Source organism: Dromaius novaehollandiae, chromosome W (genome assembly GCF_036370855.1).
Source record: "Dromaius novaehollandiae isolate bDroNov1 chromosome W, bDroNov1.hap1, whole genome shotgun sequence".
Lineage (NCBI taxonomy): Eukaryota > Metazoa > Chordata > Aves > Casuariiformes > Dromaiidae > Dromaius > Dromaius novaehollandiae.
In genome coordinates, this window is record NC_088130.1 from 67,077,653 (window position 1) to 67,093,559 (window position 15,907).

At 44.8% G+C, this 15,907-nt stretch overlaps 1 protein-coding gene across 1 annotated transcript in view; it reads right to left on the minus strand.

Annotated features, from left to right (window-relative positions):
- The window catches only part of LOC112994502 (lipoxygenase homology PLAT domains 1), a 117,817-nt gene that overhangs the window by 24,183 nt on the left and 77,727 nt on the right, over positions 1–15,907 (minus strand). Inside the window, exons 31-33 of the mRNA XM_026118912.2 lie at positions 13,618–13,803; positions 10,761–10,888; positions 6,132–6,249 (exon numbers count right to left, since the gene is read on the minus strand). Coding sequence (XP_025974697.2) covers positions 6,132–6,249; positions 10,761–10,888; positions 13,618–13,803 — 432 coding nt within the window. The remainder of the gene's footprint in view (positions 1–6,131; positions 6,250–10,760; positions 10,889–13,617; positions 13,804–15,907) is intronic.

Here is a 15,907-nt window from a genome sequence, read left to right on the forward strand (position 1 = left end):
AAAATTAGGCCAGCAAAACTTCACACACTTTTCCCTCTGGGAAAGGGTGATAGAACAAACAACATGCAACAGATATTAGTCACACTGCGTAATGTGTTACTGGAAGGAGCTCAGATGCTGTGCTGATAGGTGGTAAGAACAGAATAGGAACCTGTTCAGAACAAGCCAGAGAGCTACTCCAGCGAACACCTAATTAAATATCCTCCTTTTTGTGTCCTGATCAGCAGTCTTGATGCAGCCTCAGTCTACTGGGAGGAAAGCATTCCTCTAGCCTGCAGCAAAAGTCTGGCAGTAAATTGTCATTAAACAGGGGGAAGTGGGGAGAAGGGAGGAGACAGGGCTGCAGATTACCATTTCTGTTACCACCTAACAGAAACAGAGACCATGCCTGAGTGAAGCAGTGCATCAAGAAACAGTGACGTGCTACATACACATTTCTGCAAAGGCCATGTGGACGTAAGCCCAGACATGTGTCAGAGAAGTACCTGATATTGGAAAGAAAAGACTCATGGAATCATAGAAAACATTAGGTTGAAAGGGACTTTAGTCCAACCTCCTGCTCCAAGCAGGGCTAACTACAGGGTCTTGTGCAGCTGAGTTTTGGAAAGATTCAAGGACAGATATCCCCCAGCACTCTGGGCCTCTGACTACTCTCAGTGTGAAGAGTTTTTTCCTTATGTCCCATCAGGATTTTCCTTGTTGCAACTTTTGTCTGTTGTTCTTGCCCTTTCACTATTCACCTCTGAGAAGAGGCTTGCTCAATCTTCTCTGTAACCTCTCTTTTGGTAGACAAAGACTGCTATTTGATTCCCCCCTTAGCTTTCTCTTCTCCAGGCTTAAACCCTCCATTACCTTAGTCTTTCCTAGTAAGTCATATGCTCCACCACTTGACTATCTTAGTGACCTTCCACTGCACTACCACGTTTCAGCCTAGGAAGCTCAGGAAACTTATCTTGAAAGAAAATATGCTCAAATTCTGTCCTCAAACTGCATGTGTCCCAGTCTATGGTCTTCTGTTGACCCCAGCCAAACTTCACTTGGAACGAGTTCAAAAGAAGAACATTGCTCAAGGTTATAAAAAATGACTTAAAAGAGGGCAAAAGCTACACCACCACTGAAGCAGTAGCAGTGCTATTTGTGCATTTTACAGTCCTATGGATAGGACACTCATCTGAGACTTTTCTCTCTGACTGATGCTAAGCAGAGATCTGTAACACAGCATCTTCCTCCCAGAGGTACAGGACACTGTGGGTTGTTAAAGCTGTCCCACTTTTCTATAAAACTGCCTATTCTCAGCCAGTGACACTACTATTTTGTGCTTAGAGAACAGCTTTGTGATTCAAGGAGGCTGACTGAATCCCTGCTTTGAACCAAGCAGAGCTCAGGTCTTCACCACCCCTGGCTGGTGCCCTCTCTGCCAGGGTATACAACAGGAGGAAGTCTTTTCATTCTCAGGGATGCGTGAAGTATGTCTACATCCTCTTAGCTAAGCGTCCAATATAGAAACATTTTTTTTTTTTGGCTAAAATTTGCAAGTCATTAATAATCTCAGGTTAACTGCGAATGCCTTTTTTCCATTGGTACATCAACTCTTTGCTGGAGGAGATTCAACCAGCTCTACCTTTCTGCCCGTGCGTTCCTGCTCAGGAATGACAGCGACATTGTTAGCAGCAAAATGTCCTGAGAAAAGCTTACAGGGAAATGACAGGAAAACAGCAGGGGATAGAAGCAGATTAGAGTTGCCAGCTGGAGTGCACTCGCAGGCAGCGAGATCAGACCTCGCACAAATAACCAGCCCATGTCCAGTGCTCCAGACGCTGTCTGGGAAAAACTGTCAGGCTACTAAAACCGCGAGAGTAAAATACCCTCTATTTCCGTCTTTGGTCCCTCACCTAGAATGAATGGTTTCATCCATATACAGTTTCATGTAAGCAGTTAGCACAGGCAGTAACAACAGCCTCCGCTATCTCACTCTTGGACACTGCTCCAGAGAGGAATAGAAGGGACATAGAGGTAACAGGAAACCTTTGGCAAGCTGATTGCTAAGTCAGACTACGGCTCTGAGGAGCGGGATTTGCCTTACCTAGCATGGGCCACCTAAACACTGGGCATCTAGCCCAAGTGCATCATGGTGGCTCTCCGTATGGTCAATGGACAGAGATGGGTGCCAACAGGAAAGCAACGGACCCCATCCTGGGGCAGTTGCCTGAGCTGGGGACAGATACCCGGTCACTGAAGGCACCTCACAGATGGCATCTCTCCACTGACTACAGAACAGGCCTAATAATTTGGTAGAAGAGGTAAGAGCTGAATGCAGCTTTTCAGTGGCTAAAATTGCATGAGATGGATCCCATCCTAGAAGGAGAGGTTTCTGGGTGCTGCACACACATTAGGATGATGCAGGATTTTGATTTGGATCAGGAGAGTGAAAAAAGTGATCTCAGGACCTGGGCTGGGACTGTTTTCATTTTCTGGCTGTTGTTCCTCTTGAAAGATTTAGCTGCTGCTTGGCAATAAGGATGCTGTTTTACATTGCATCTAAACTATTATTTAGGACACTTAAAACTTGTTGTGGACATACTGCCTACTTTTAAGTCTAAGCATTATCACTAATTATGCATAGATTTTAATGGGGCTGTAGAATGCTTTTACAAATAAAAAGGAAGTTGGAGCAGTGTATATGAATAAAATGTTGATGACTTGCTTTGTAGCTGAGCAAAAATGATAGCTGACAGGAACCTTCAACCAGCAACTTGCAATTAATCGTTCACTGTGTGCTGTAACGGAAAGGTTTGACATGGCAGTTCATTTTGGTTTACATCTGCCCACCTTTCTGTGAGCCGCAGTGTCAAACACCCTCCCCATGGGCATGCACGCGCCCCATCAACGCTGCAATACATGGGTCCTGGATTTCATCTTTAAAAGCTTCACCACATTTTTCTATGGTTCTGTTGCATGTCACTAGTCTTCACTTAAAAACAGTGTCTCCTGATTGTAAAACAAAAAGACTCTGCTGCAAAGGAGAACAATCAGCTCCTGCTATAATGAATTGTCTCAAACTCTCTTAATCTCCTTTATATAAAGGAAAAAGAACTGAATAAAGACAAACTCCTGTATTCAGGATTATCTGTGACGTGTGAATGCAATGCAATTAGTACTTCATTAAGACAGCTTCTTATCTGCCTGGCCTTGACAGCACAAAGTAATATTAAAATTCTGAGAACCAACTCAGCAGAATTCAATAGTCTTACTGTTTTTTACTCAGCCAGCTCTCATTCCTTCTTATTTCTAGCTTTTCTACCTTGTATCTAAGGCACTGGACAGCAGGTGAAATCACCATGTGGTCTGAGGAGCAGGCTACCCCAAAAGGAGGTTTCTAAAGCATGCATTTTAATAAGTCTCCTAATTAGAAGTCACCTATTCTGTTCTTTCAAACACTGAGCACCCAGAGCCTGATGGTAGCTTGACATGGTGGAACAGCAGATTTAGCATTAGGTCAGAAGAAAAAAACCAAAGTCCCTGTCTCTCCCAAAAGTGGTGAGATCAGAAACTGCTCCTCAGCTTTTCAGAGCTTTCAATATGTCTTTTTGTGCATGCTGCAGCCCTTCGAACTGCCTTGCGTGGGCGAAGGGATATTCTGTTTGCAGAATTGGGCATCACGTCTATAAAATGCCACACATGGACACACAGACATAAATAGCAGTAGTAAAAATAAGAATAATCAACAATATTCATTCCGGCCTGACACATCACAAATCAAATTTTGGTTCTCTAGTAGATTAAGTATCAGCATTTAAAACTTATTCCCCCCGTTGATGCAGTTTGAATCTTTACTACCAAGTCATTACTTCACTGAGATTCTGAATGAAATTTCAATGTATTTTATCTAGACAAAGAAAAAAAATGACTACCTCCCTGCCTGTAAATTGAATCTTTTGGCTGTGTACAACATCATTGATAATTCGTGCATTTTAATTGGTATTTATGCACTTCTATTTCTGGTAAACTAAAAACAGAATAAATTATGGCCAGCAAACTGTTTGCAAAAAGACCAAAGAGAATTAGAACGATCATTTATTGTTATTTTAATAGAACAAGAAAACTGAGAATATCCTGTAGATAAATGGAGCAACAAATGGTTAATTACGGGGTTGATGGCTTAATCTAGCTTCTCATTTCACTGTGCTAGTTAGCACTAACTGTGAACCATCTGTCTGAGAGTTTAGCACTACCCCCACAAGTATTTCATTATGCAGTTTTAATATGCACTTTTGACAGAAATGGAAATGGGCTCAGATCAGTTTTCATGTCACACCAAGCTACATAAGTTTTCAGGGCTGGAATACAAATCAGAGAACACAATGGCTCCTTCCTCCCCTTTTCCAGAGCTCCTGTCCTGACTGGCTGCCTGGCAATGCAAACGTTATTTTTATCTTCCCGGGGAAGGTGGGAAAGGAAACTAATAAATAAAGTTCTATACAAATCGCTGGAGTTAGGAGAACATCCATCCTCTGTCCTGGAAACTACAGGTACAATTTTCAAAAGCAGCTAAAATCCCATTTTCAGTGAGTTGTGTGCATGGTCCGTTGCTTCTGTCCATCTAGAGGAGGCCTTTAAACCCATCAGCCGTCCAGATAAGAGACTCCTCTTTGCCCAAATCTCTGCGAAGGGCTTCCTGGGAGCGACAATCCACCGGACTCAGATGCTGGAACGGCCAGGCAGAGTGGGCAACGGGATGATGGGGAGGTGGCAGTCCCTTGCCTTTGAGCTATTGCTAACTCATGACCACAAGATCTGGGATGTCTCCGGGTGAATAAGCTTTATATGATTTCATTTCATACGAATATGATTTATGAAACTCAGGGGAAGGTATAGGGGAACTGGCGAAGGGAGTGTGACCAAGATGACTGAACTGAATCAGAGGACAGGCTGAGTTATTCCTCAGGCACAGAGAGAAAAATTGTGTCTGCGGCATCTATTTGGCAGATATACGCTGGAAGTCTAGTGCTTTCTAAAGCTGCACAAGTGCTGATGTCCAAGCACAGAAAGGAACTGCAACTAATTCACTGTAAGTTTTTGGACTATGCTATGGCAGGTGAGGAGCAGTTCATCACTGGCCTGGAAGCTGGTAGCCACCCAGGACCAGTGTTTAGAAGTATATTACTTAAGGAAAAACGAAGGGCAGTTTCAGACGAGTCAAAAAGGATAGAGGACCCAATAAAAACTTGTGCACTGTTCCTTCTGACCATAGGTTAAGCCACTGACTCTTTACCTATTTTTATCTAAAAGCTAAGCTACAAAAATCCAACAGTATATCTACTCCTGAAATAGCATGCTGAATAAACATGGCAGAGATGTGTTCCTCCCTTAATGACATCTGGCAGTGTGGAATCAGCATGTTGCTCCACCTCTGTCTTAGAAATATAATTATAGGACCCATAACAGGGAAACTACATCTCAGTGCCCAAACATAAGCGCAGTTTACATAGATCTGATGGTTCTGTAGAGAAGACAAAGGCAAGCGCAGTGCTTTTTTTGCAAGATAGGACACTAGGGAAAAATACAATCGACAGAAATGGTTGGAGCCATTTTGCATGCTGCATTCAAAATACAAGAAGAGACGTGCACCTTGCTTCTATGAACAGGAAAAGAAAGAAATCCACCTGCCTGCTAGAGGGAGAAGAGAAGGGGAGAGATTGACGGTTTTGCCTGAAAGGACGGATTCCTCTGGAAATCTCCCACCCGGCTCAGGCCCACATTAGCTGTCCCTGCCTGGCAGAGAGATCCACTCTCTCGTGGGGTCAGCGCAGGCCAGGGGAGTGCAGGAGCTGAGGGTACGTCCTGGGGACCAGAAGATATGGCAGGTGCCCTGGTGGCAAGCCAAGGCTCTTTTGCAGGGAAGGAGAGCAAGATCTAACAGCAGGGACTGCAGTAAAGTTACACAGCACAGCTTTTGTCCTTGCTCTCTCCTTCTTGGACTCAAGTCCTGCAGGAAAAAAGCATGAGACACCAAATGGAAAGAAGGAAAGGAATAAAAGTGAGGCACTCGCTGCATTTGTCCTCATTCCTGAGTGCTGGGAGGACTCAACACAAGCAGGTTACAATGAGACACACGATGTGAAGCACATTACCCTTTCCAGGAACCAGTGAGGGCGAGTCCCCTTTCCGTCCGTCCGGATCCTCATCTTCCTCAGGGGCGCAATGTCAGCAATCTCCATGATGAAACTGTCCTCCTGGCCTCGCTCAAATCTGGAGGGATTGAAAGACCAGGGATGTTTCCCACTGCTTCACGGAGCCATTGCATGTCGATCTCCTGCCCATGCTGCAACTCAGACCCTGCCAACAGCCTCATTTAAAGTTTATGAGTGCATTCTACTGGGCTTGAGCTTTTCTGTCCCGCAGTCAACAGCTACCGTGTTTTTGGCAAGAGACCTCTGTCCAGATTTGACAGGGATTCCTCCTCCCCTGGAAAATCAAGCCCATACGACGTTTCTGGAGTCGTTCCAGGCAGTCTGTAGCATGTATTATCATTCTGATTGAAACCAGAACAATAGACAGACTCACGGTCAGGTTCCTGTACATCCCCTTCCTCCTGGCATCCACCCATGTGCTTGCCTGTAGCCCACCCCAGCTAGAAGGCAAAGCAATTTTGCTTAATCGTCTTTCACTATGATGCATCTTTGCATTTGCTGTGGTGACAGACAGTTCCTGCAGCTCAGCTAAATATGGCAACCTGATCGCAAGCTGGAGCCCAAAGCCTAAGTTTAGCAAGCACCGGCAAACTGTGTCAGAAAGGGGCCCAAACCAACGATTCCTCACTCCCCTCCTGAATTTTGGGAATTTGGATCTTCAGACTAGCTCTGTCCTTGGTAAGAACCAGGGCAGGTTTGTGCAACATTGCTTGAAGCATCCTGCCCTACGGTTGGCTGCTGTATACAGTCACAAGGAGGTGTAGGAACCGCTAGTCCATAGCAATGAGCAGAAAAGAACCAAATAGGAAAACGGCTGCTAGCGTGCACTCCTTGAAGAACATGTTATGCTGGCCAGGAATGCAGCTAGCTTCCCTCCTTGCTAATATCAACGATGCTAGGAAGAAACTCTGGCTGCAGTGAACCACACCTACAGAAGATGCTGTCTTGGGCTTGACATTACTCTGTTTAGAGCAAATGCATCTTCCAGGGTAGAAGCTTTGGAGCTTGCCCCAAAATACCGTGGTTGGCAGACCTGCTGCAGGGTTGGAAGATGGAGATCCAAAGTTTGCTGGGTAGAAGGGCAGCCAAGTGCAGTGGATCTACCAGACTGCACCCTGACCACCCTGCCATTGATGTTCCTCCTTCGTGCAAACGTCTCTTTGTGAGCGAGCTACAAAGCAGGGCCTGTGTCCTCAGAGAGCTTTGGAAGGAGCTCTGCAAACTGTGGGCACTACTATCATGTAGATAATGCATAATGATGATATCTTGCTCCTGGCAAAGTTCTCAGCCTCCTACCAGCTGTGCAGTGCCAGGATATGGAGAAAAACACCATTTCTTTATCAACCTCTGCTCAGATTACACCCTGTAGCCTGAATGTGATTATCCTCACACCATTATCTGAGCCTGCATAGCTGCAGATGTTAGCAATAGGGATTGGCACAAGGCTCTGAGTTTTCATCCAGGCATTCGCTTCCCCACATTCCCAGAGGCATTTGGATAGGGCATTTTGGTCCAGGTCCATTTCTAGTTATTAATGGTTATGTTTGCTCTTCAGAAAAAGTCCTCTGTCTGTTATTTGTCTTTCGGTGGTAGTCGACAGCGAGACAGCCTGTTTTACTGTGAGAGAGTGTGCTTTTGTGCCGTAAGTGGATTGATTTTCATTTCTATTTAAGAAAAAGGTGTGACCCTTGCAACCTGAATTATCCTAAGATCCTCTGATCAGTTTTCATTACAACTGCTCCACAGAGGTCTCTCACTCAGTTCCTTTCTGGGCTGAGCAACTCTAGTCTAAACAGTCTGTCAGCAAAATAAACCATTATTTATCTTCAGTAAAAATCCTGTTTACAGTTTCTAAGGCTGATAGTTACCTGTTGCTACCAAGAAGTTTTCATACTACAGGGAAACAACTGCTAAAGTGACAAACCGGGTGACCCAAGAGCAATTTTCCATCCCTAGTTTATATGAACAGGAGCATAAAACCTATAAACTTGAAAAAAAAAAAAGAGAAGGGAAGAAGTACTCAGAGGAGCTGTCTGGCACTATGCCATTTCCAGGACACTGAAGCATTTATCTGAGGGATTTCATTAAGCTTTCTTATCCATGCCTGCACTTATAAATATTTCTATTGCCCAGAGGTCTTGGCAATAACAGTAATGTAGCTAAAATTGCCTTAAATCTGTGGCAGGTTAGACAGCCGGTTCTCCGTAATGCACTAAGCTGCTGTGAGTGAATTGGCACTGGATGGCCCCAATAAAGATGAAGTGCCGTCTACCCATTTGGTTGCGGCCGCTCTCCCCTGTCCCTCGCTGCAGGCATGAAGGCTGGTGACATTTCCATGCAAAGCAGGAGCCGGGGAAGCCTGTGCTGTTAACAGCTGCATCGAGACAGGCAGCAGCGGTGTGCAAACAGGCGATACATGTACTTAGGGGCATGCACGTGCTCCATGGAAGCTGCTAACGGGACAACGCGAGCTGTGTGTTGTTGGCGGATGAGGTGGGATACAGAGCTCCTCCAGCTAGTGGAGATATGCCAGGGTGTCCCCAAAGAATAGCACAGCATCCTGGGATTATTAACGTATTAATGGCTGGGTTTTATATGTCTGTCTTGATACAACCCTGATGAGTTTCACCCTCTTTTGCAGGTCCTGTGCTGATAGAAGACATCCCAAGCAACTAATACCACATTAACTGTGTGGCCCTCCCTTGTCATGTCTTCATATCATTACAATATAGATTATTCACCCCAACTGCAGAGACAAATCTGACCATTTTTTGTAGGCCACATGGTTTAGGGGTATCACTTGCTCTGCTACATGGAGGAAAATTGCAATCCTTCTCTTGAGGGGTAGAAGCTGTCTCAGTCCCCTTTGGAGATTTTTGATTGCCTGACCCTGATGTGAGTTCTGCTTTACTTTTAAATGAGAACAGTGACAGTCCATTTTCCCATCTATAGAATTAAATGTTGGACTTCAAATAATGGAAGACAAACCAGCTGAGGATTGTCCTGGAAAGGGGATTCCACTAATGCCTGGACACACCGGTGACCTAGGTGCATTTGTCTCTCCATGGTGGGGAGGGGGCCAAGAGCTAAGGCTTTCTGTGGCTTGCGTGATTCAGTCTCGTTCCTCATGGAAATAGCTCAGATATTTTAGTCAGCACCTCTGCTACACTTTTCTCAGAGCAAGCAGCATGCATGCTTGTTACATAACTAAACACAGAAAGGATTCAAGCCTAGCTGATCATGCTTGCCCAAACACCCACTCTGCTATGATAGCTACAAGTAAAACATCCCCTGAGCAAACACCTCTACGCTGAGAGCTTTATCTGCAATTATCCAGCCCACATGCAATACCCAAAGCTGTGGCAGAGGAAGTGCCTTGCCGGGAGGCTGAAGTGAAAGTCCAGCCTCACCTCAGCAAGCTGGGCTCAAATTGCACGGCCAGATGATCCAGCCCTCCTGCCATTCTGTAGATGCTTTGCTGGGAGTGTCAAGATCAGAGATCATCAATTAATTGAATTTAAGTCTCATAAAGCCTGTTTCTAAAAAAAGTTTTGTGCTATGTTCATTTTGGAGCATGCCAAAGCTTACTGAGGGAGGTGTTGGAGAGGAAAAGGAAAGCTTTAGGAAACGGATAGGTGTCATGTGGGTTTTTTTGGCTCACAGAAGTGCTGGCGTCAGACTAGGGTTACAGTCTTTGTTGGCTGTTTCTGCAGAAGAAAATATGAGATTTCACCTTTTAGTATAATCTTCAGGTTCCACAGCACAAAGTATGGCACTCCACACAGTTCATTGACTGTTTGGGGCTTTCTGCAAGCTAAGGCCACATCTGCAAAGACAGATGTCATGGTGTGTCCTCTTTGTGGCAGCTGCATACGAGCCAGCCCCACTTCTCAAACCACACAGTTACATTAGCATGGCACAGATCCCAAGCTAAGAAGTCCCAGTTCTGAGCAGGGCTTGACGTCTCTGCGATCCCTCACGTGGCTTCTGGACCAAAGTTGGCTCACATCTGGCCAGCTCAGTGAATGGGGGGTGTCAAATCAGGATGGCCTGCACCTCCCCATCATAGGCGCTTCCCGAGGCAGGTATGCGCATGCTGGTTTGTATGCCATTCATTACGCAGTTACTAATGTATATGTATGTGTATTCCCATCACAGCTGTTAGATAATGTCTAAATTAAGTTACTCATTTTTCACAAATGATGCATTCTGCAGAAATCCTGCACCTGTGGTTTTCATGCAGTGCCCAGGGTTCCTCACGGTGCTGATGCAGGACTTCACGGTTCATATTTTTTGCTCACAATGCTTAGCTCCAAAGCCACAGATGAACAGGTTAAACAAAACTTCTATAAATGACACAGGATTATTTCATAGCTGCATAAATGCTCCTGCTCTGCTAAAAGCCTTACAATAACACTTCCAGTGGTGCCCAGTTCTGGATCTATAAAATCAGCGAGAGTTTATCTATTTCAGTGGGAGCACGATCAAAGCCCTAAGTGCTTCCAGACCTGACACCAGAATCTGTTATGACTCTGCTTCTAGGTGACAACCATGACATAGTTACTGTACCTGTCTCCATTTTTTTCCAGTTGCAACTCTTCGGTCTTCCCATTGGATCCAAAGACAGTCATGTAAATATTGGCATCAGTACCACCGCTTTCAATGTCTCCAGTCACAACCGTAACTTCGTACAGGATCTGCGAGGATTTGAAACAATCAGAATGGCTCATTCAAAATAGCTGTCCTTACCCCACACAAAAGCCTCGGCAAAAGGCTGGACAGGCTCTGCCAAAGATCAGCCTCTCATTACAGCCCAGCTTCTCGGGTTCTCCCCTCACTGCAGTTTTATGAGGCAAAGTTAGAGAATGGAGCTTGCTGCTGGACCTTCCCCTTCGCATCCTCTAGGTTTCTTTCGGTAGGTTTTCAGCCTATGCACACTGAGAGCAAGGGATGTTCATTACGATGAATGCATGCTTGAGGAGCAATGAACACCTACTAAACTGCTGGGCCACGGGAGTCAACCACCATGTAGCTCTGATGGCCAGAGGTCTCCATCTCTCTGCCAGCAGGGTCCATCCTCACGGCCACCTTCCAGCACTCCAGACCTCTGAACAGCACCCAGCTCAGTTGTTTCTTCCCCTTGATTGCAAAATGTTTTCCCCAAATATGCAGTGTCCATAGGGGCAACATTTAATCCAATATCACCAACATTTTTTAAGTCTATACATCTAAATGCTTTATATGATAGGAAAATGCAGATATCCAGTTTCCCAATGGGATGCACAGTGCTGCATCTAGCCCAGAATGTCCCAAGATCTCATACTTTAAAGGTATGCCAATTTGGGGAAAACTATTTTGCAGCAGTTTATTAGCATAATTTTATTATACCGTATTTAGCTTTTCTTCTGACATGTAAGTAGTAAGATTCAGAAAAAAATATTTCAAAAGCTTGCAAGCCCCAGTGGCTGTCAGTGGCATTAAGACTTCTAGGCCACTTAGATGCTTTTGAGACTGTATCTATGCTAACAAGATCTCAGATTTAAGAGGTGGAAGAATATCAAAAACAGCCCCAACAAAACATATTTCAAATAGTGAGTGGTTATGCAAGCTTTATTGGCCTGAATGGTACAAGCCACATAAATCAGCAGTGTAAAGGAAGAATAGCATGGAAAAACTGTTTTTCGTGTTTGTTCATTCTTGACTAACTTGTTCATCCCACGTTCATCCGCATACATTTTAAACGATGGCATAGCATCATGTTTGCCACAGGCGGGAGAAGAAAAGCTATTTTACAAGTGCATTAAAGTTTTTAATTACTGTGGTAGACATTAACTCTATTCTCTGTTTCTGGAAAGTCAGATACTCAATTTAAAACACAAATATGACAAATCAAGCCAAGAAGAAAGTTAAACTGAAAAGGATATGAAATGGGTGTATATGGCTGTGCAAGAGTAAAACAAAAGCGAAATAAAAAAAGCATGAACTTTCCTCAAGCCATTAAAGGTACTCGTCTTCTTTGAACTATAAAAGAATAAACCAAACTCCATTTCCTAACTACAGCTATTTATGAGGAAAGAGCCCAAAATTTACTAGGCAACTGAACAGAAAGTGGAATACACACCTCTCATTTCATGTCTCAGACATCTCCCCTAATTTTCTTCAGACCTTTCAGGAAGTTTCTGGCACAACATCACAAAAAATTTGTAGTTGGATGTGTTTATTTTTGGCAGACCTATGAAACTAAATGTTCAGAATTGGGCTTTCAAAGGAACACCGAACACAAGTCCTTGTTAGCATCTGTCTCAGTCTATGGGCAAGCCATGAGATCACTGGTAGGAGTTTTCAAACATTACCTAGAAGGTTAAACAATTGATGGGAAGTTTCAAAAAGATCAGGTTTCAACTTTGGTATTCAGCCCGAGGGAGTTTATTTTCCCTCTTAGGTAAATTTTACTGCTGAAACTTGTGTTGAGTTGTCGAATACTTCACAGATGCTAAAAATGTTATCACGCTTCTGTGTGTCTGGAGAATAAAAAAGATTTTGGGAGAATATCTTTGACTTGGGAATCAATCAATAACATAAAGAAAAATTAATGTACTATGAAAGTGTAAGCTCACTGTAAATAGAGGCACAACTAAAGAGATTTTAAATTGCCATACAGGCATTAAACACAATATTGTCCCATTCATCCAGACTGTTATTTCTACCATAAATCTTACACCCAAAATCAGCATAGCTCAGCTTTCCAATTTGTACTTGTTTGAAATATGGCATAGAGCACATTACAACACTTTCATACATACTGAAGAAAAGACTGTATATTTTTCTGTTGTATATTCAGCTCTAATCATTTATTAATTTCAAAGTTACAAATTTCTCCACGTTTTGGCAACTTACTATTATTATTCTTTTATACCTCAATTAAGATTTCCCTATCCCAAATAAGAAAAGCTGATGTATAACCACACTATGCAGAGACTAAACTATATCTCCACTGTCCTGTTTTCATCGGTTCAAAATATCCCTCTCTGAACAAATCACGATGGAGGTAGATTGCACCAAGGCGTTTACCTTGCGGCTCTCCCCCTTCTTGGATGCCAGGTGATGCAGAGGGTGCTCCGAGTCCCGTGATGAAGATGTGGATGTGCTGCTGAACTGTTTCCTGCCCCCTCCACCCTACACTGTCCTTCTGCCCATGCTATGGCTGCATCCAAGCCTCGTTATTACACAGCATTCTTGGTGCTAACGGTACTAAGCCAACCCTAAAGAAATAATAAGTGGACCTTCAGAAAATGAGAAACTCAAGCCACATGCAGAAATCAATATATGAGGATTTTCTCTGCCTTTTTTGGTACTGCTGATGCACAAACTATATCAACACAGGCCCATGCAACTGCTAACGGTACAAGATGAGCTTAGAGCCTACCTTGAGGCCAATGTTAACACAGTCTGCATCTAGGATGTTGAGGATTCGTGAGGTGAGACCATCGCCTTTGTCTCTGGCCAGCCAGCACTTACAGACAAAATTATACATGACGCCTTTGGTGGGTACCACGATGGTGAGCTCTTCCACCAGCCAGCAGCTCTCGGGGGTAGCACCATCATGCCCCACCTGTGAAAGTCCGAAAACATTTGCTGGTTAACGGGGACTTCTTTACCAGAGGAGAGGCCCTGACAGGGTGTTTTAACTGGTGATGAGGGACTAAGGCTGTTGACTACACACAGCGTCACACGAACCACTCCAGAAGTGAAACAGAAAGCTGTAAAACAGCGCACGCCATTGCTGCCCAAAAGCAGGAATGTTAGCATGCGTGGTGGCTGATGAGGGCAAGGGACCTCAGGGCATCTGCTGCTGAGCATGAGGGAAGGCACGTGTAAGCAAGGGAAACATGGAACAGGCAGGCAGCAACAGCCTACATGAAAACCTGTCCATCCTCTTACTGCTCTACTTCTGCTCCATTGACCACTGCCCACTAGTTAGCTCTCCGAGCTGATCTCCGCAGACCCATTTTCCCCTCATTCCACCCCCTTCCAGCACTGCAGCAGTGCTTAGAAGTAACTCTCCAAAGCTTCACAGCCAAGATGAAATATGCAGCCAGGGGAACACCCACATGTGCTATTCAAGCACTCTTCCCTCACAGATGCATATCTGCATAAGCAAACTGTATGTACTGGGCTGTTTCTCTGCTCCCCAGCTCCTTACACCGTAAAAGCTCCTTGTCTGTGTAGGACCCAACAAGTGGAGCTTATACCTATAGCTGATTGCTTTTCAAGGATCTCCTCCACCAAGCTCAAGAATGGTCCATCCCAGTGAGCAAGAAGTCAAGCAAGAGTGGCAGGATGCCTGCATGGATGAACAAGGAGCTGCTCAGAAAACTGGAGTAAAGAGGAAGCATACCGGAGGTGGCAGAAGGGGCAGGTGACCTGGGAAGAACATAGAGCCACTATCCAAGTGTGTAGGGATGGGGTTAGGAAAGCCAAAGCCCATCTGGAGTTGAATCCGGCTAGGGATGTGAAGGGCAACAAGAAAGGCTTCCACAGCAGCAAAAGGAAGACCAGGAAAAACGTGGACCCACTGCTGAAAGAGGCAGCAGACTTGGTGACAATGTAGTGCTCAGCCAGACAGCTGAAAATGACATCGGAATAACACCGTATCCCGCAGCTCAGCACCGGGCATTGCTCCAATGCCACTCGGCGTGAAGCACAGCCCAAGCACTGCTGATGGCCCTTCTTTCCACAGCACCATGAGTTTCCCTTAGAGGTCTTCCAAAAAAGTCTTGACTCAGTGGGACCCCACTTACTGTGCCAGACTGAGGACCCAATGCGAGAGGGCACTTCAGGTAACCACTGATGGTGCAAACTTCTCCAAGAACCCGAAAAGTGCCTCTCTTAAAGAACTTGAGAGCAGTCTTATCAGCATAATTACATATTCCAGCTACTGTTAGAAACTCTCTCAGTCAGCCAGTTATTCCAATGAACGATCTTCACATAAAAGGCTGGGTGTAAGAACTACCTACAGTTCATTATTTTCAGAGCAAGTGTTGTTTATGTCATTACTGGGAAAAAAAGGTCATTAGCGCTCCGCTTTTTAAAATATTACTAGGATATGTAGGGCTGCTCAGGAAATATTTTTTTAATAAAAGCTTCGCCTAAGGTGATAGATCTGTTGTATCTTTTCTGCCTCAAAACCTGTTCATTTTTGTCTGACTGTCTCAGCCATCACTATTATTAGGAGTATTATTACTATACTAATGTCTGTGCAGCTGCAGAAAATTAGACTTAGCCACCGGGGAAATTCAAATCTGCAACTGATGCATTAATCCTCTGATTCCAGGTGAATGGGAATATAACACTTGCTTCTCCATTAGCCCTCTGCTAGCCTGGCCGCCCTTCTCTGCACTCAAAGCCCCTCTGAGAAGCTGTGCACGGGCTCTCTACGCCGGTCGCAGGATGGCCCGGACAAGGCAGCGAAGACGGTGCAGGGCAACGGCTCGGCAGCGAAGCAGGGACAGAGCAGCTGGAGGGAGAATCCTGTCGGGGCCCATCAAAGCCCGCTGCTCCTCTGGGTTCATTGCAGCCATCTCCTAAAGCGTCGTTCCAAGACATTGCTAGGCACCAGATTTGTCACTGCAACCGTTACCTCCTTCGATATCGGCGACGTGCCAGGAGAAAACATTTTGCACTCCGGGCTGCCTTGGAGAACCTGCGTTCGAGCA